Source organism: Pectinophora gossypiella, chromosome 18 (assembly GCF_024362695.1).
Source record: "Pectinophora gossypiella chromosome 18, ilPecGoss1.1, whole genome shotgun sequence".
Lineage (NCBI taxonomy): Eukaryota > Metazoa > Arthropoda > Insecta > Lepidoptera > Gelechiidae > Pectinophora > Pectinophora gossypiella.
In genome coordinates, this window is record NC_065421.1 from 14,711,230 (window position 1) to 14,732,639 (window position 21,410).

General features: G+C 37.1%; 1 protein-coding gene across 1 annotated transcript in view; it reads right to left on the minus strand.

The window, feature by feature from the left end:
* The window catches only part of LOC126374898 (neurexin-1-like), a 198,901-nt gene that overhangs the window by 15,671 nt on the left and 161,820 nt on the right, over positions 1–21,410 (minus strand). Inside the window, exons 8-10 of the mRNA XM_050021673.1 lie at positions 14,639–14,665; positions 4,701–4,859; positions 3,809–3,961 (exon numbers count right to left, since the gene is read on the minus strand). Of these exons, the coding sequence (XP_049877630.1) occupies positions 3,809–3,961; positions 4,701–4,859; positions 14,639–14,665 (339 nt within the window). The remainder of the gene's footprint in view (positions 1–3,808; positions 3,962–4,700; positions 4,860–14,638; positions 14,666–21,410) is intronic.

Below are 21,410 nucleotides of genomic sequence, written 5' to 3' on the forward strand. Positions count from 1 at the left end.
ATAATTCCTGTAGTTCGTAAACTACTAACAATCTAGATAAAATAGAATAAACTAGAAAGCTTGAATATTACCTATTACCAAAGTGGTTCGGTCAACCTTGGGTGGGTCTCCGGCCTTGGGTCGAGATCAGAGAACGATAAAAATTTGTTTACGTAGACCCTCGTGTTGACTTGTTTCCTTTTAATGAATTTAGTTTCCTTTGCTTTTACGAAAAAGCGAGACTTCGAAACTAATGCTCAAAGGCTCTGCATAGCCACACTAAAAAGCTGAATTTATTAGTTATACTTATTAAGTACGTATTTATAAATTTAGTTTTACCATTATTCTCTCGTGTGTACCTAATAAGTATAATGACCGATCATCAATCGTGAAAAGCTCTAATGACAATGGTTATATCACCGAATGCCAAATAGAACTACAGATTAATATGGAGTACCTAACATTATTATTATTATTTGAAAATATTTCTTACATCTTTCGATACTTCATAGAAACGAACGCCTACGGTAAAGTAAAAATATTTCCTGGAGTTATTACTGAAGTGGCTCTTTTTCATTAACGTTTCCCTTTAGCACCAAGTAAAATAAAATTCAAATGTGTTTATCGCAATCACGACGATATCGACAAAATCATGATATTATTATTAAAATGGGTGTATAATTACTGTTCTTGATATCCAACAGTCATGATGAATATGTAATTCCATTCCAACTTGCGACAACATCGATATAAGTAGTTCTACAGCTTGGACACATTATTATCGACTAAGCTATTAGGAACCAATTCAAACGCCATGTCATAAATCTATTTCATTCCAAAGCCAAATTACTCCGAAAATAGTTCAACAATACACCGACAGTGGCTAATTTCACAATTTCACAGGCAATAAAACAATTTCTCAAAACCGAAACAACCCATTATTATTACAAGCATATATTGTAAATCCGATAAACCTAGCTATGGACGTGATTACAGCTTACAAAGGCTCGACTGAATTAAATGATTAGGTTTGAACAAATACGTGTTTATTGCAGAAAATATTAAACCGGTGGGAATAAACTCTCAGGTCAGACTAAGCACGATATTAGGCACTAAATCAAATATAATTTTTGGAGATAAAGGTCTCAAACAATGTATTAATTACATTATGTAGTAGAAGTAGCAATACCTCAATACAATACGTTAATTAACGAATTGCACGCACATTGGCATCGCTCTGCAAAGATAACAAAACATTCCAAAGATCTGGGAACTGTTCCAACTTCTTCTTTGAAGGTATTAATATTGTTATCGTGGAACGACGCTTCTTAATTTAATATAAGTAATCTTGTACCCAGCTATCTCTACATTAATTCTTCCCTTAAGTGTCTATTCTTATCTTATCTAGCCTATTCGATCCCACTGCTGATTTCACCCATTTTTCCACTCCTCTCGAGTATATATTATGTATCTAAATTTTTTGTTAAATGTAATACCCAAGTCAGAAAAACCGACATAAACTTGATACACTAAAATTAAAATAGAAGTAGCAACGTAGCATTTAATCCAACGGCAACTCTAACAGTCGTTACACTAAAAGCTTGTTTTATTCATCAGGGCTCGCACTAAAATGGTCACTTAATTCGATTTCAGGCTGCTCACGGCGATTTGGTTAAATTAACGTGGGTGGATGCTCAAATGAATTACTAGGAAATACCAAATATAGAAATTCTGGGCGTTTCCGCGGCGCTGGCACTTGGTGCCAACCATTAGGACACAATGGTGAGAATGAATTATTGCGCGTGATTCCCGACAACATGGAAGGTGGTGAATGTGAAGTGGGGGTAAAGAAACTTTTATCGAAATAAAATCTAAATTGTAACGAGTTGGTGTTGTTGGTGGGCGAGAAGCCAAGTTTGCCGCTTATTTCAATGTTGTAGGTGTTATAAAGTTACTTTTATACGATTACGTATTTTAAAAGTACAAACGACATTATTCAATATTTGCCAATAACATAATTTTATCTAAATCACCACCACGCATATTTAAGGACAAAAGCAAAAGCTACTTGCTATAAAGAGAAATTATCAAAATTAGGCAAATGGACTAATCATTAAAACAGTTTCAAGTATAAATGAACATTAAACTCCATTATCTTGAAAGAACTCGAATATACGTCAGAATTGTATGAAGCTTAACCAATCCACCCTTTCAGTAAAGAGCAAGCAATAGACAGTAGAGTACTCGACGACAGTCACTAACCGCTTAACTCAAATCCAATAACCTATTCCGGATCTAATCAGGGTTCAGTGCCCACTCCGAACTCTCGACCAAATTCAAGAGTCCCCGTTTAGAGAGCACTCGGGACCGGCAGACGACGGTCTCAAACCAGTCGGGTTTCACCAGCATTTTTCAACAACGCCGTTTTTAATTGGTTACCCAATGGCCGACACGACGCCATTGTGGTGTAATGAGCTGTGTGAAGGGCCTCAGCAGGAATCTGACAAAGGGATTCGAGAAAAATAACGGCCACACGAATGACCCAATTCTGGGGTCTTATTTGTGTGGAATCTCTTTTACTGCGAGCGACTCCTTTGAAATCGGATTGATTATGTGAATGTTATTTTGTTGAAGGTCGGTTTTTTACCCCTGTTCTTGAGATTTCCTTTTTTTCCAACCCCAAACTTTCTCTCCGTTCGTATTTGAGATGAGCGTGCCCTTCATAAGAATAAACATAGATAAGAATCTTTCCAACCCACAGCGTAGCAGTATGATAAAATATACTTCATACTGCGGTTGATTGAAGGGACGCCTGTGCCCTGCACACTGCAAGGGGGCGTATCTGTGTATGTATTTATATAATATTAAGGAAATTTGACAAAGTAAAGAGCCATCAAACCAATTTATATGAATTTCATGACAAGCAATAACTTTTCAGAAAATGCTATGCTTGTATTAGTGCAGGAACAATCTCTGATCAAAGTTGACGAATATGAAACCCGAGAAAAACCTTCACTAGTTGCTATCCAGACAAGCCAACAAGGTCACGTTGGCGCTAGTGAGAATATATATTAGCCAATTAGGGATAGTCACACATAAGCCGCGGGCTTGTTTACAGGGTAAACAAAATTAAGCCATCGCAGCACAGCTCACTCAGCCGATCCCGTCATTATTAGTAGATCCAATATCTAGTAAAAATATAATACATACTATTGTATGAATATTGTACATGGTAATTGGCTCACCCTCGTAATATTTGTCAGGGAAGATAAAGAAAATCCCAATCAGTAAAAAATAAACACTTCGGTATTACTGATTAAAGACACATAAATATGACGTGATAATCAAATAACTTCTGGTTAGGTTATTGAACCCTCTAAAAGGAACAAGGTATATTTAGCAGCTAATGATAAGTTAGACAGCATGATCCCTTAGTCAACTTCCATCAATTACAAAAAAAATATGAAAGTGGCTAACAATTTTTTTGCTTCTATGACTACGCTGAATATGCTACAATAATAAGTAAGTTTTCTTGCCCCGCGTGTCCTAATACTTGTACGCGAGAGGAGCTAATGAATGCCGCCGAAAATGCTGTCCGAGTGGCAAAATACTGGGCTGAAAAAATCTGAATGCCATCGAAACGACAAGAAGAATAAGTTCGAAAAATGTAAGCTCAAGTTCAGATACGGATTCAGTAACCCCAAAATATGGTCCAAAAAGTTATTTCGGTAAATTTGATGAAGCTTACAAAAACCACTAATACTTTCTTCTTTAACTGTAAAATATGAGCAATAATGTTTACATCCCATGGAATAACACCGTCATTTACCAAATGAGCGTCTCTGGTGGTAAAGGTGACAGGGTCGGCGGAGTCGGTGGCGGTACAGGAGTACTCCAGCCGGCCGGTGACGGTGATCAGCTTGCTGCCCGTGCGGGCCAGGTCGATCAGGTTCAGACGGAGCGTGTCTGCTGAGAACTCTACCTGTACGACAAGATGATGTGAAAACTTTAGTAAAAGATTCTGCTTGTATCATAGCCTGTCTAGTATTTTTGCATGTCTAAGTTTTGTATCTAATAGGTATGATAAAATGTTAAATAAGATGCAAAATACATTTGACTAAAAAAATCTGCAGTCTCATCATCATAGTCCTCATACTACTTGAAGACAATTGAAGCAGTCAGCGAAACACGATTAAACCATTAAATAAACTGAATCTATCGTATACAGTCTTTTAAAAAAAAATAGTAGATAGAACTTTCAATCAAAATTTTAAGATACTCTTATCTGAAATCTTAGCAGCAAAGTTAGTTGAAATGGTCTTGTTGAAATTTGGAGATTATAAAACATTCAGGCTTTAAGTAAGAGGATTAAAGTCTTCTTCAATGAGATTAATACGAACTCCAGCTTCGTAAACTTATTAAGTGGTTTCTTTAGAAGTTTATTTTTATAATTGAATAGACAGGTGAATCAAATTAATATAACATATTTATAAGAGATGTCCTATCGCAATTAATTTTATCCCAGATCAATTTTACAAGGTATCCGTAATGTAGTGATTAGTACGTGGATTAGTACTGTGAATAGCAATCGTTAAAATTAAACACCCTTTGAGAAATCATAACAAACAAACAATAATTATAAAAAAATTGTGACCAAGCCGTGTTTTAATAATAATTCATCGAATTCACAACCCACTCCATAGAAGAAGGATTAACGTTACCTTCTTCAAGCATCCGATGAAGTTAGTGTGGACTCTGGCACCAGGCAGCGCGCGCGCATTGAGCGAACCGCCAACGTGCGCGCGCGAGCTCGCCAACATCGTGAATGATCCTGCCACATGAGAGTGCTCCGAGTACACGTCATCTACTATCGCTGACACCTGGGGGAAAGGAGAAAATTACATATTACCTGGTTGAGAGGAGATTTTATATTCGAACATGTTCATAGATACATTGAAGAAGAAAATGAAGAAGACAACCCTCGTCATAAGACGGAAATAATAAATGCCAAACAAAGAGAGAGGCAAAAAGAGAGCGCATTTTATCTATTCAAATAGTAAATGATATTCGAGACATTATTTTTTTAAAAGACAGATATATTGCAAACTATAATATATGGGAAAATAGCATTGATTTGAAGTAAAATTAAGTACATAAATAATAATCAGTTGATCTAGAAGAATTGAAACAAAATAAAATTACTAAAGTAAAAGACTGAAAATCCAACATAAACCCACTTGGGCATGTAATGTCTTATGTAACACATAGCAACTTTCTTCCTATATTACTTGATACGCATTCTTGTCTAGTAAGTACGACAACAGTGAAAATTAAAGGTCACGTAAGACAAATTACGACTTAAGACATTCTGCCAACACATAAATGTCGTCCCGAAACAACGGTCCATCTTTCAGCACACACTTACACAGTCTTGGTACAATTTATGAAGCCCCATCTATCACAGCTAATGTCTTAGGCATCCCATAACAAGTCGGGTCGGTACAAGTACGGAAGGTGCATTTGTATACGCACAATCTCATCAATCCCAGGAATTTATTACCCTAGGTTTACACTCAACCCACTGCCGGGGCAGCTTGTAGTGAACAATGTGAGAAGGTAAGTAAATGCGGCACTTGTCTTACCATTGCTGATGTCACTACCACTTTCCCTCGCTCCAGAGGCTTTAATGTCCCCTAAAAATCTACCAATTGGGGCCCAGTTGGCGCTGGAGCGAGGTAAATAGCATCTGCTAAAGTTAATCATAAAATATCAATCGTACTAGTCTAAGATGATCAAATCTTCATGCATGCTCGCCTATGTAGAGTACTTACTCCTGACTGACTGAATTTGATCACTGTATCTACGCCTAGACCTTCCTCTTCCATAACAATGCATAGGCACGACGTTTTTAACCACGTTTGTTAATGACATCATAACCAAGCATTTCGTTTGTCGTCTATTGGACTGGCAGTGTATCAGTCACTTGCAGCAGAATATAAATAAACACTCACTGCTATTGACAAGTAAACTGTGCAGTAAAGGGAATTAATGTAAATGAAGCATAACACAGCTAATGAGCCGCATCCAACACAAGCCCTTCACGCAGTGTGTGAACAACCCCACAACCCACGAACCATTGACCTTGACCCCACAATTGGCAAGTGTTTGAGTTCTTTCAAGGACTCAGGAAGACTCGTCGCAAATTAATGATTTTCTGATTTTATCGTTTACGGGTGCTTGTGATCTGTGTGGTACGGATTTAGGGCGGTGTATATCGTCGCCTTAAAGTGGAAACCTCGTACAAGCGCATTTTTGAACAACGCGTCTCCAACAAAATCTCAAAACTGACACACTATTTTCATTCCAGGTAATAAAACTAAGAAAAAAGTGAACTATCATGTCTGTAGTGATGTTTTGTTGGTGTTGAAAGAGACGCTAACCAGAAAAATCTGGTAACAGTATCGTCACCTTATAGTGAAAACACTATATATGTATATTTGTTCAAAAATCGTGATTGAAAATATCAAAACGGTAGGAACCGTTCAAGACAATGATATTGATTGATTTTGAAATGGCATTGGTCCTTCCGGGAAGTTGAGAACGAGAATAAATTGATTATTAAGAGGAAATCCCTCCTCATTTGTGTCCTCTCCATCACAAAATCAACGTCCCGTTTGCAAAGTTCAAGGAAAATTAAAAATAATGAGCCTTCTGAAACTGTTTTCAATACTTGACCTCCCGGAAACAATAATTGCTGTGAAAAATGTTTCTTGTTTTCAATTGTTGTCTTGTTCCCATCTAACCGGGATAGTATAAAGGGAAGTGTGTCTCCTGTATGTCCGGGCTAAACTCGACAACCACTGCGATTTTGGCTTGCGGTATGTACGGTCACGAGCATTAATATATATAACTTTTTTTTGACAAATTGAACTGTAAGTCTCACTAAATGTCAAATATGTTAGTGCGACAGAGTCCTAAAGTGGGTACATTATATTGCTCATGACTGTAATATTATATGATCTGTATTTCTCCAAGCAGACTACAGGATTTGATAGTGTATATTATTATGCGCAACGGAGGTTGCGCCACCATGGAGTCCTAGGGTCCTTAATAAAAGTACCCTTATACAGGGTGTTAGTGACATCGTAACGAATACTCAGGGGGATGATTCAGACCATGATTCTGAGTTAATATCAAGTGGAATTTTTCGTCGCAAAATTCATGATTTTTTTAGTTTTTTTTTAAATTATTTTCAATTCTATAATTTTGCGATGAAAAATTCCACTTGATATTAACTCAGAATAATCAGCTGAATCATCCCCCTCAGTATTCGTTACGATGTCACTTACACCCCATACAAGTACATACGGTAGCCATACCAGTAGGTATGGGTGTTAGTGACACCGTAACGAATACTGAGGGGGATGGTTCAGACCATGATTCTGAGTTGATATCAAGTGGAATTTTCAGTCTGAATATTCCTGAAAATTTTTGTGTTTTTTTTAATTATTTTCAATTCTATACTTTTGCGACGGAAAATTCCACTTGATATCATCTCAGAATCATGGCCTCAATCACCCCTCAAAGTTTTCGTTGCGATGTCACTAACACCCTGTATAGCCATGATGGCACACCATGGTACCTCAGGGTCGCATATACATTTATTTTATCAAAGCTTATAGTTTTTTCTGGATAGTTTTCTCACGTACATACATTTTGATGGTTTCCTAGTGAGAAAATTCACAATGCTATGCCATATTCCATACACCATGGTTTCCTATTAAGATATGACCCTTACTCTATGTCTGACGTTTGTTCTTGTATCTTTGAATAATTACCTAAAGTATCATTTGTCATAGTAATCTGTGTTTGGAGTTAATTATACCCCGACATAATTAATGTTCTGTGATATACGTATAATCCACCAGCCCGCAGAGGAGAAGCGTAATAGAGTATCCATACCCCATCTGGCGGTTTGATGGGGAGCCTTTGCCCAGCAGTGGGACGTTTTCGACTACCAAGGACTTGAAGTCATCTCCTGCACTCGCTCAATCACTTGTAAAGGAGCACATAGATACGTCCAAAGTAGATAAACTAACATTTACACACGTGAGTCCTAGGGACGTCTTAAGAGCTTTTAAATCTTTAGAAATGAAAAAGACTGCAGATCTTCATGGTCTCTCTGTTAAAGTCATTAACTCCGTGATTGATTGCATAGCTCCCTATCTATCATGTATATTTAATAAATGTGTAGACAATGGTGTGTTTCCAGATTTAATGAAGCACAGTAAAGTCATTCCATTGTTTAAAGCTGGTAGTACTTCTGACCCTACTAATTTTAGACCAATATCTATACTACCCACGCTTAGTAAAATATTTGAAAAAATTTTATTACTGCAATTACTTCAACATTTCAATTTAAACAATTTAATGTCTAATAAACAATTTGGTTTCACAAAGGGTCGCTCAACAACCGATGCTGGTGTTGAGTTAATAAATCATGTTTTTCAGGCTTGGGAGGAGTCCAAAGATGCTATTGGTGTCTTTTGTGACCTTTCCAAAGCCTTCGATTGCGTTTGTCATGATATATTGATCGCGAAACTTCGTCACTATGGAATAACAGATAATGCCATCGCTCTTTTGGAGTCGTACCTTAGTGGCCGCGTTCAGAGGGTTGATGTGCATGGCTCCAGATCGTGTGGATCTAACGTCACTATAGGCGTCCCGCAGGGCTCAATTCTAGGTCCATTTCTATTCCTAGTTTCATAAACGACCTACCTAGTCTTGTAAAACATGAAGTGGTGCTGTTTACAGATGATACCTCCTTACTTTTTAAAGTAAAGAGACGACAAGATTCCTTTGACGATGTAAACAACGCCATTTCAGAGGTAGTGGATTGGTTTACTGTAAACAACCTGCTACTTAATGAAAATAAAACAAAATATGTTTATTTTACGTTATCGAATGTTAGTAGGCCGCTCGATTCTATTATTGTAAAAAATAAGGAATTGGACCTCACGGATACTGCTGTATTTTTGGGAATTACTTTGGACGCTAAGTTGCAATGGAGTCCTCATATTGATAAGTTGTCCAAAAGGCTCAGCTCAGCAGCATTCGCGGTCAAAAAAATTCGTTTAATAACCGATGTAGAAACCGCGCGATTAGTTTATTTTGCCTACTTCCACAGTCTAATGTCGTACGGCATCTTGCTGTGGGGTCATGCTGCAGATGTGAACAGCATTTTTGTTCTGCAAAAGCGGGCCATTCGGGCGATTTACAAATTGGGACCCAAGATGTCACTTAGAAATAAATTTAAAGAAATTAATATTTTAACTATGGCATCACAATATATCTTTGAAAACTTAATATATGTAAAAAAACATATAGGATTATTTGCAAAAAATAGCGATCGGCACATTGTTAATACCCGGAATAAAAATAAACTTGCTTTACAAGTCAGTCGATTACATAAGATTACTAAATCTTTTAAGGGGCAATGTATACGTTTTTACAATAAGATTCCCATTGACATTCAGAATTTGCCTTTCAACTGCTTTAAGAAAGTAGTTAAACAAAAACTTTACAAAAAAGGTTATTATAAAGTTAGTGATTATTTAGAAGATATGAATGCATGGGATTAACTGTCTGAGAACTGTTATTAGGCAGCTAAATTACTCAATTTTATATCAATATTTTATGTTTATTTTTATTTTTTTTAAAAAGAACGTCTAGGGCCCTGTGCCGAGGTTTTTCTTGCAGCTTCTTTTCCCCGGCTATACAGGTTGTGAGAAGCTGCAGTAGTTTTAGGCGGATGAGACGTTCGTTATGTAAAAATTGACGATTCAAAGTGTAACTATGTTACCTACTGAATAAAGATATTTTTGAATTTGAATTTGAATTTGAATATATGTATAAACTATTTATGTTACGTCGACATATAATGGATATAACAGATACAGATAGTTTGGACATAATTTGTTCCAGACAACTGTATAAAATAAATCAAAACAGGCAAATAAGAGTGGTGTTTTGTATGCATATCTATACAGACTGATATTTCTATCTTTTTTTTTGACGTGACTTATTGTAGATTTGTTGCAGATGGCATTAACTACTTCGCCGGACAAATGGAGAGCGCTGAAGGCTCTCACCCGGTAATATTTCTAGCATAGTATGCATGAAAGTACTTAATACCTATATAATTTACATGCACCTTTGTCGTGGCTTGACTTATTAACTTTAACTGTCGAACTAAGTTTTTTCATATCAAGAACCGTGGTTCTTAATGAAATTTGTTGCTTTCGAGTTCCCGCAGCCACAAGGGCGAACTTGCAACAGATGGTGCCGAAAAGAACAAACATCGTAATAATATCAGCTGCTAAATTGTCGAAACTTGTTTCAGAATCGAGTTCAAACTCTGTAGGGTCTTGCTTGGTGCTCACAAAGAGAATCGAAGGTCGTAAAATCCGCAAATCAAGGATGGGGACCCAGTGGTAGTGTACTAGTTAACACGCATATAAGGGTTGGGCGAAAAATGCAGGTTTGAATCCGTGGCAGAATATTTCATTAATTTATTTCTGTCAGTTCACGAACTTTACTAACAGGGGAACAAGTTTAATGCTGCTCCAAATTTTTCCCCCTAAGTAGCTACTGGAATCGGATTCGGTGACAAAGTCAGGTCTCGAAGATCTAACAGAAGTGTAAGTACTTGTAGTCGAGTCAGAGAATCACGGCGAACAATTATTTGAAAATGTTGTTTTTGTGTTGGTGGAAAACTTGAAGAGGAGGCTTTGTCGAACAGTGGGACAATATAGGCTAAAAATAGAAATAGAATGATGTAGGTGGTTGTGTAATAGAAATACGACATGAATTGCGTACTTCAGCAACAGCTTTGGCTTCGAATATCTTTCACAGCCGCTAAGAATGAATAGGGAAAAGAAAACAAAAAGGGTGAAAAAAGATAAAACGGGCATTATCGTTTTGATTTTTTTGTGTAACAATTTTATTACTCAATTCAAATTTTGAATGAGTCTACAAGAAATCAAATCTAAAAGTACATTCTTAACTTATACTTATTTAAGATTTCACTCGACAATTTCTCTAAAACTAGGTCAAATTAACTTCAATGCTGATTATTTGATTAATTTACAAGCTAAAGCGATTTGGTCCTAATTTAATTATCGTCACTCTGTGGTGAGCTGAATTGTAAATTTTCGCTGTACATTTGTTTGCATAATAATTAAGTAAGCAACAGTGAAAAGTATTTATTTACTATTATAGCAAAACAACTTAGTATTATGCACACAAAAAGTAATTTTTAATATAACCTATACATTTTTACGTCATTTAATTATTACAAACACAGTTGGTTCGACCATTGTAGACGGCGATACGGCTCACCACCTATCACGTTGGTCTAACAGAAAGCTTGGTGAGGTGTCGGTATTTAGGTCAGGGTGATGTACCTTTGACTACCCCAACTGTGGTATAGTCATGAGCTAATGTTATGTTTAATTATCAAGTTCTTGATAATTGAGTGTTATGTATTACAATATTTTTTACAGTTTTCCTAACGTAATAATCAATAGTCCTGCCGGTGTGGTTGTGAAATGAAATAATACTCACGGGGAACATAAAGACTGACCTCAACACCGCGTGTCGGGGGCACTCACTTTTTATCGTTACAAAATTTTATACAACTTGAACACAACTACTTCCAGTCACCTATTAAAGATTTACGAACATACTAGTTAGGAGGAACAACCATTGAAATATTAAAACGCATCAATCCGATTATAATATGGTATTGGATCTCACATAACCCATAAATATTTGATTTCATGGTCATCTCTTTAGCGTTGTTCCGTTCTTCACGGGGTCCGCTTGCTTAACCTGAAGATTTGATAGATCCAACATTTTACAGAAGCGTCTGCCTGATTGAAAACCCCAATACAGGTTAGGTCATAGCTCTCGCATTTCTCGAAAATGTAGGTTTCCCCACGACGTTTCTTCACCGCTGAGCACGTGATAATCATTTATAATCCAAACATGTATTCGAATACCAATAGGCTATGTTCACCGTGTTCTGCTTTAATTCGGGATTAGGTATGTAGATGAGGACATCGGCCGGGCGATATCCCGACGTATTGTCCGTAATTTATTGCACTTATTAGCTTATTCGAATGGATCGTTACGGAAGTGCTCACGATCCGGAGGTCCCGGGTTTGATTCCCGGTGGGGACATATCACAAAAATTACTTTGTGGTCCCTTGTTTGCTTAGGACATTACTGGCAGATCGCCAGATTGTCCGAAAGTAAGATGACCCGTGCTTCGGAAGGCACGTTAAGCCGTTGGACCTCCGGATCGTGAGCCGAACGCTCAAACCACTGAACCACGGAGGCCGTTATATTGATTCGTAGTTAAGAAGGTTTTAAGAAGGTACCTATACCTTCTTAAAATGCGGTACGGTACGGTAGGTACGCTACCATCTTAAAATGAAACATGAGCATAATATTTTGACCGTTCTTTTAGTTTGCAAAAACCGCTCCTTTGAGTTTCCATCATTTTTGATGTCATAATCCGTCATCTCGGCATCGCTTCCTAGGCTTGCCACTAAATAACAATATCTCCCCCTACCCAAATTGTTTACCTACAACAAAGAGCCGTGGTAGCCTATTTGGATGAACGCTTGTCTTTCATTGTGAGGATCTACGTTCAAAGGATCATATTTCTTATACCGGCCTGAACCAATGTTTTTCGAATTTGTTTTCAAATTCATGTTTGAATCTTAAATTATTATTTTGTGCTCCGCGGTGAAGGAAAGCATCGTGAAGAGACCCACATTCCCAGAAATGTGTTTTCGGAGGCATTAGACAAATATGTGGCGGCTGGCCTTCTGACAACCCAATACAGGTTATTGGGTTGTCAGAAGGCCAGTCGTTTCTGTAAAAAACCGGCCCTGTCTAATCTTCAGGTAAGGTAAGCGGTTAGGAAGTGAAAACCGGAATAATGCTGGGGATATGATGACCCAAATATTGTGTGTTAAACAGGAGTCCATTAATCAAATTTTAGCTGTTTCAACAAATCCAATGTGAAGGGAATTGTGCTCGATGGAGCGGACCAACGAGCATGAATGGCGACTGTTGCACGATCGATCAGCTGCTTGAAATAATACTGCGCTTAGACCTTGGACATACACATTTTATGTTTCTGTTTGGATTCTATTGAAATGGCCCCGGGTGAGAGCCTTCAAGCGCTCCCCATTTGTCCGGCCAAGTAGTTAATGCCATCTGCGGCAAATCTACAATAAGTCACGTCAAAAAAAAAGACCCTAATTCTATTGAAATGGCCAAAGCATTCTTCTTATTGTCACTCATTTTGATTCTCTACGATACAAACCTAGCCTGGTGCAGGGAATCACAGTACTTCACCTGTATCTTCATTATTTCTTTTGCTGTAATGTATGGTGTTTTAGTACAGTAAATCATTATCTATAATATTTCACAAATCAGAATCATTTATTCAACGTAATTATCATGGATAAACTTGTTGAAGGTCAATGTAACATTTTTGAATTTACATTGACCTTCAGTCATTTCGCAAGGTGTTATGGCTGAGAAGAAGAAATGACAAGAACTGAGCATTGCGAACACTACTTATAAGATTATTTCTTTTGCTGAATGTATGATGTTTCAGTGCAGTAAATCAATATTTATATTATATTTAAATACTATTTTGTGATTGTCACCTATAAGTTCGACACTAATAACTTTAAGTCTAATACTTTCCTAATAAATGCAATCATTGTACCAGATATGCATATTATCATATTATCAAATGGACTATTCGCCAAACACCTTACCAAGAACTTATTATTTTTTCTATTATATTGATAATCTTCGTCACCATGTAAATGCATCCATGGTATATTTTGGTGCCGAAATATATACACTATAGGTACCTACTCAAATGTTACTGTAGGGGCTAACTTAAGACGTATGTAATGTATCTAACTAGAGCCATAACACCGGAATAAAAACGCACGTAAATAAACACGAGACAAGTTCCCGACATAAGCAAAATAAAGTCAGTATTCGAAAAGGCGGTTATTGGTAAGTCACGAGGGTCTAATAGACTATTATGGCCCCACATAATAGGGGTGCTAGCTTTTAATTTGATTCTGAATTAACAGCTCGCTTCGTAGGAATTTCTCATTATAATTTCTATTTTCACGTCAATACGTTCCATTGTGGCTCACCCATTGTGGACTCGCGGCTCTCTCTATTATGCCTTCACAATCCACCACTATTTATAAATTCACGGAAAATATTGCTTTTCTATTCTGCTGAGGAATATATTATTTATTTTCTTCTGCTTTCACTACAAAAGAGTGGTGCGTCGCAGTCACAGTAAATCTATTGACAATATCAGATATACGACTTCCTGGAAATATAAATTTAAATATTGAAAGAAAGTTGCCAGAATTTAAGAACGAAAATGTACCTAAGGAAACAACTTTGTTGTAACGTCTACATAGATTATTTTTAGAAGTTTAGAGTACAATGTATGTTTTATGATCTAACTTATAAAGACGTAAACGCCGGTAATACGGTACCACGTAAAACGTGTCATATTTTCTAATATATTTAATAAACTCACCCGGCAGAAGCTGGTGAACGGTGTAATCTGTAAACAAACAAAGAAACATTAAGTATTAGATATATGTCATCGACCGATACGACGTTTTTATTCTCAAAGAATAAGTCTCGTCGGCTTGAAACACTCCAAATTTTCCTTTTCGTCTCAAACCAGGGGGGCTAGAAAGGCCACATCGAAGCACTAGTGATATTTGCGCATATAAAAATAAGCATTTTCCATGCTACTTTTTTAGGCAATAAATGTCACATAGCAATATTGCTTTTTAGATGAATTGCTTCAATACTTTTTGCAACACCCCCACCCACCCCCCACCCCCTCCTCCCCATTATGTTATGATATTAAAAACGTATTATACACATTCAGATCATTATAATCATTAAAACAGCACAACCCTTTCCCAACCATTAAAATAGTTCAGGAATGACACGCAGTGAAGCTCGTAATGCATAATTAATAGTTCGGTTCAGGTTCGCTGGGAGACGTGAATAAACCAACGAGTCTGCCGCATGTGCGTTTGACGTTCCATTTGAATTTATTTACTGTAGTTATAACAACACAAGCTCACGGCTGAATTCCCAATTGCGGTAGTCAGAGGTACATCCTTCCCACGATGAACTGAGTATCCACACTTCACCGATCCTTTTGTTAGACCAATGTGATAGGTGGTGAGCCGACTGGCTCGACCATTGTAGGATACGGCTCATCGTTGTGTTAGTGCAAATTCCACTGAATATAAACTAATAATACATTTTCCCGTGGAAAACGTATGCCCTTTCATATTTAGCAAACCCATTTACAATGAAATTTGCAATAAACAAGATACTGGATTGTAAATATCATCATTATTACATATTTTATAAAATAGATATTATTTTACAAAAGTAAAGTATATTTGTATTTATAGTTTCCTAAAAAAAAATCTTTATTCGAGGATACAAACGTGAAGCTATGCTATAACACATAACGAAATAAAATAGGTATATGGTATGCATATTGTTTGTTCCATATAAAATCCAGAATTAATAGTCAGCCCTTTTGATAAACGTAGAATTGAGCAACTACATTTCCCATCATTCGCGACCGTAAAATGTGAATTTGAGTTCCGCTGAGATAGTTCTCGTGAGTGAATGGATGTGAATACGACGCATGAGCGACCTCGTTTCTAGTGCCGGGTTTTTACTAGCCCGAATGAAAAGTTCAACGACGATTTACTTACGAGGGTGTTTGGTTTGTGAATTTTTGGTTTAAGTTTTTCTTCCTCTTTCATACATATATAAACAGTCTATATACGTCCCACTGCTGGGCACAGGCCTCCCCTCAATCAACCGGAAGGGGTATGGAGCATACTCCACCACGATGCTTCACTGCCTATTGGTGGAGGTGTTTTTACGGCATCTTTCTCTCTTACAATAATGCATGTTACGTTATCTTAAAAGTTTGGGAACCCCCGGTCTGTATATCTATCTTTTCTTATCCAGATATAAAAAAAACAAACCTTACTTAGTCATCATCTCTGATATCATAATATCAAGATTACCAAATCTACGATATTTTATTGTGTTCTGAAAAACACTGATTGCGATGATGAATATTCAGTTTCCCAGAGATTTTGAGTTCCACACGCGAACTGGCAATAAGATATGACATCGATTGTTCCACGAATAAGGCTCGGAATAACGCCTATATCGCCTGTCCTCGGTCGGTGTAGTTCGTAGAATATCTATTTCAATATAAATTGAAACGGGCGGAATTACATTGAATTGTCATTGTATAGCACTTAATTTATTAAACTTATTGTTCTGATTTGTATATTTTTAATAATCCGACTAAAGAATACCGGCCAAAAAACCCTTAGTTCCCGCCAAAAACTCTCCACTTTCCCTTTAAAAAATAGAAAATGTCAGTCGATGTACCGCGAACGGCTTTTTGGCGGGAAACGGGAACGGGACAGTTGCTTTCTTCATTGAATAATCTAAATAATTAATACGAAGTGGTGTTTTGTGGTTAATGATCGCATTAAGTTAGTCGGAAGACATTCGCGAGTGTTATTATATCGGAGTATTCAATAAACAAAGTGTATCTGCCTATTTTCGCTTCGTGCCAAGAAGCCGCTTCATAACTCGAAAGTTTATGCGGACTTTTGAGTTAATTCGTTTGGGGTTCGGAGTAGGAGTCTACTCCGAGGGTGGGGGCTTAGGTTTCATTATCATCACCTTTCATCATTTCATTAATCATCAAGAAAAAAAATACGTAAGACATGGCTGTATGGGCATAGTTCCCTTTGCCTTATACCCTTCGGGGAAAACCAAAACAAAAAAACGAAAATGTCAGTCGATGCACCGCGTACGCGCGCATATCGTTGCGAGAACTTTAAAAACGTGATAAAAGTGCATTCAATATCGTCACTGGAAAGGCAAAATTACGTAAGCGCCAAAATAGGTATTTTGGGTTTTTTATATATTCGGAATCAGCGTTTCATTCTGCGTCGATCTGTCTGGGTAGCATTGCGATACGAGCACATTTTTGGCGCTTACGTAAATTTAAAAATAGTTGACTTTTTTCAATTCCAGTTTCTTAAACGACAAGATTTTGGTGTTTTTTTCGTGACTGGTGTATAAGTAATATTGTGTTCCTATATAATAACTACATATTAACTTTAAGTAAATTTGGCATTCTATAGTTTGAAAAGTATCATTTTATTAGTAATTTTGGACTACTGAAAATAAAAAATAGACTATTTATAAGTCATTTTTATTTACAGCTTTTAAAATAAGTAAGGCGTATAAGAAAAAAATGTCTTAGCATGTTTATGCAGTGAATGGCGAATAAGTAATTTTGACTTACAGTATTTAGAATAAGTAAGGCGTGTACGTAAATTTGCCTTCGCATTTTTATGCTGTTATTAAGCAAGTTTGTGGGCTAGCAGTAAGTTTCCCAGGAAGTTATTTTTTAACAATAGATCTAAAAGTAAAACTATTTTAGAATTGATTTTATAATTTATTAGCGACCCGCCCGGCTTTGCTCGGGTGCAATGCTGAGGAAAAATGAAATTATTTACGACATCACATTAAAATCCTCGAAAATAACAGTATTTCTACACTATTTATTGGATGTTATTATACATACCTATTAACTTTCCTCTTGAATCACTCTATCTATTAAAGAAAATTGCATCAAAATCCGTTGCGCAATTTTAAAGATTTAAGCGTACATAGGGATATAGGGACAGAAAAAGCCACTTTGTTATACTTTTTAAGTTCTGTCATTTGCATATTTAGCGCCATATTTAGCAATTTTGAATTGAAAACTCAAAATTCAAATTTGTTGGAATTTCGAATATCAAAACAATTGAAAGCATTAGGATTAATGCAATTGTTTAGTTACAGCGTTGGTTTGAATCTGTCAGGTCACGTCCGAAAATGAATCTCTATTCTCGGTATGTCACATGATGATTTTTGAGGAATAGTTGTCTTTATTAGGCATTTCAGGGACAACCATTTAAACGATATTGCATGACGCACTTGGTGTGAGGAAACTAGTTTGCCGTTACATCCCGCATTTTCTGACGATCATAAGGTAGCCCGCGTCAGATGGTGTAAGAAAACTCTTCAGAGCTTCAACCGAGGAGAGTCAAATCACGTGTACCACATCATCAGTGGTGACGAATCTTGGATTTATGCTATTATCCTGATTCCAAACAACAATCCACAGTTTGGGTCTTCCAAAACGTCTCAAAGCCGACTAAAGTTGTTCGCTCTCGAAGCACTTCAAAGAAGATGGTGGCTACCTTCGTGGAGAAAATCGGTCATGTTGCGACAATTGCACTTGAAGATCGTTGGACGGTTAATGCGGATTGGTATACCTCAATTTGTTTACCACAAGTCATCGCCGAACTTCGAAAATCTAACCCAAAGCGACGCATGATGATGCGCAGGGGTGCAGGATGCTGCACCATGACAACGCAAGCTCACACACCGCTCGTCAAACGATTATTTGAAGCAGGAAAGCGTAGAAATTCTTGACCATCCTCCATAACTGTATGGTCAGGACTGCCTGACCTAAGCTCCAATGATTTCTTTACATTTCATAAAATTAAAAAAGAAACTCTTCGCGGTCAAAGGTTCCAGTGCGGTGAAGAAGCGGCCAACGCTTTCAAGTCAGCCATTTTGAACACCTCTACTTTGGAGTGGAATAAATGTTAAATAATACCTGGTTCGAGCGAATGGAAAAGTGTATTAAACTTCGTGGTAAATACTTTGAAAAACAATAAGGGGAATTATTGAGGAATTAAAAAAATATTGAGGAATTAAAAAGACTTGACCCTTCCAGAGACTTGACTTGACTTAGAGGCACGTATGCTTGTCCTAATTCAAACAATTTTGAGCCCAAATATACTACTGCATGGTCGACTGTGCTGCCCTGCATATGTTATGTTAGTGGGCTCTGTTTTCTGCATTTAGACTCTAAGGTGGCCCATTATGCGTGTAATTGTTGACTACGTAAGCCAACCTATCTCCTTCCAGAAGCTCAGAAGCCTCCTGGGGATTTCACAGGTTTCGCGGAGCGACCCCATTCCTTTGAGGATTTTTACCCGTTGTGCTGACACTCCCGTGCATTCCAGGATTACATGGGGGGGCAGTTTCTTCTGCGTCCAGACAGCCTCTGCAAAGTGGGCTGTCCGTTATCCCTAAGTTAAATAGGTGCTTGTTGAGTGGGCGGTGACCCGTTATACTGCCCACTACTATTCGGAGGTCATTGCGGTTTAAGCGAAGCAGTCGGCGAGTGAATTGGATATCATAGGCATGATATCCTTCGACTGTCTGCATGTGGGCAGCTGTGCCCATCTGTCGTTGTGTAGTTGCTGGGTATGGTCCCTTACCCACGAGCGTAACTGACTGAAAGGTATCGGCAGGATTGGTTCGGGTCCATATACCCTGGTGTCTGATCCTCTCCTTGCCAGTTCGTCGGCGGCATCATTACCCAGCGATCCACTGTGCTGCCCTGCATATTATGAACGGTGGATGCCAATGACAAAATTAAGGGCAACATCCTTCTTTCAGTCATTTTGTAATATCGTCCATCTTGGATTTGAAATTTTGACATAATGACAGTATTCTACTAGTGTAGTCCTATCATTTGATACCCATATTGAGGGGGTTGTGGAAAAATATGTACCTAGTCCGCTATTTTGGAACGGCGGCCATCTTGGATTTTAAATTTTGACATAATCACAGTATTCTACTTGTGTAGCTATTTCATTTGATACCCATATTGAGGGGGTTTGGAAAAATATGTAATCCCCCATTATGTACCGGCTGCCATCTTAGATTTATAATGTTATTGATTTTATTATATTGTACTGACATCGGAATTAAAGGTGTGTACCAAATTTCTGACAACAGGAAGGTACTTAAATTGCAATTTCTAATTTTGATACAAATAAATACCGTACGGGTTTACCTAAATAAAACCGTTTAACCCTTTCACGGACAGAGACCATGGGTGATTGGTGGTTCATAATAAGTAGTATGACACCTTGGAATCAGAACGTCGGTATACGTTCTGTCTTTGAAAGTGTTAAAAAGAAACTTTTACAAACAGATAACGGGTTGTACGCTATTATTTATATTTTATGAAACTTTATTTCTGGCACTTCAGTATTTTAATAGCTATTTTTATAAATCAATTGAAGTAATAAGTAATTTAAGGAGGTATTAAGAATAATTATTTGTCTCTTACGTCTTTTTACCCATGTAAGATATTACAAAAACTTACTTTAAAGAATCTTTGGTGAACTGACATAATCAATCGATCACTTTTTACGCAATTTTCACATAATGAAAGCAGATGTGTAAAAGTCGTTACAGTAACTTTTACTTCGCTAACATTACAGTATTATTATATTTAAAGAAATATTGTCGTTCTCGTATGCATTGTCGTAAGAGCTGTAAGTAATTTTGCTTCCAAATAATATTTTAACCAGATGGCGGTTAAGTAAATTTGCTTTACTGTAAACTGAAGTCATTTTTACGTAAGCGCCACTATATCCTAAAATAGCAATCCAACTGTTATGATATGTATTGCTGGACATAGAAAATTAAAAAACAATGTAACCTTACATTGACATCATCTAAATTGGATAATTGGGTAAAAAGTTATGATAAAAAAACGAAAAAATGAAACTTTAAACGGCTTTTTCTCGAAATGGCCTTTTGGCGCTTACGTAATTTTGCCTTTCCAGTGACGATATAATAATCTCGTCTAAAATACATTGAAAGCCGCAGCTTCCATAGCACCATGAGGTTAAAAGATAACTACGAAGAAATCCTGCGAGTACCCATCTCTTAGAATCCCTTGCCCTTAGTAAGGCATTTCACTTCTTCTTTTCAGTCGATGACTTTAATCATTTAAAATAGATCTATAGGTATTTTGTCAGCCCAATATGCTGCCACGACAACAGCTTGGATGTGATTCAGAAAATTAAACTAAACCTTAGCAATTATGACTTATTAAAGACATAATTAAGTACAGCTAGTCGGAAAAGAAATAAAAACTAGGAGGTAGTTTAATTTATCTTTTCTAACCGATCAACTGCAAGACCTTGTTTTGCTAGAAATATGCCGTTTGTCTGTTTTGTGTATAAGTAATATGTTTGTGGTTAAGTTCTATTCTGTAAGTGTTAAATTAAAAAAATATATATATAGTATTAGTAGAACGACGACTCCGTCAACGCAACGAAGCCTCAACACATCGTGAGGCCGCACTCGAACGA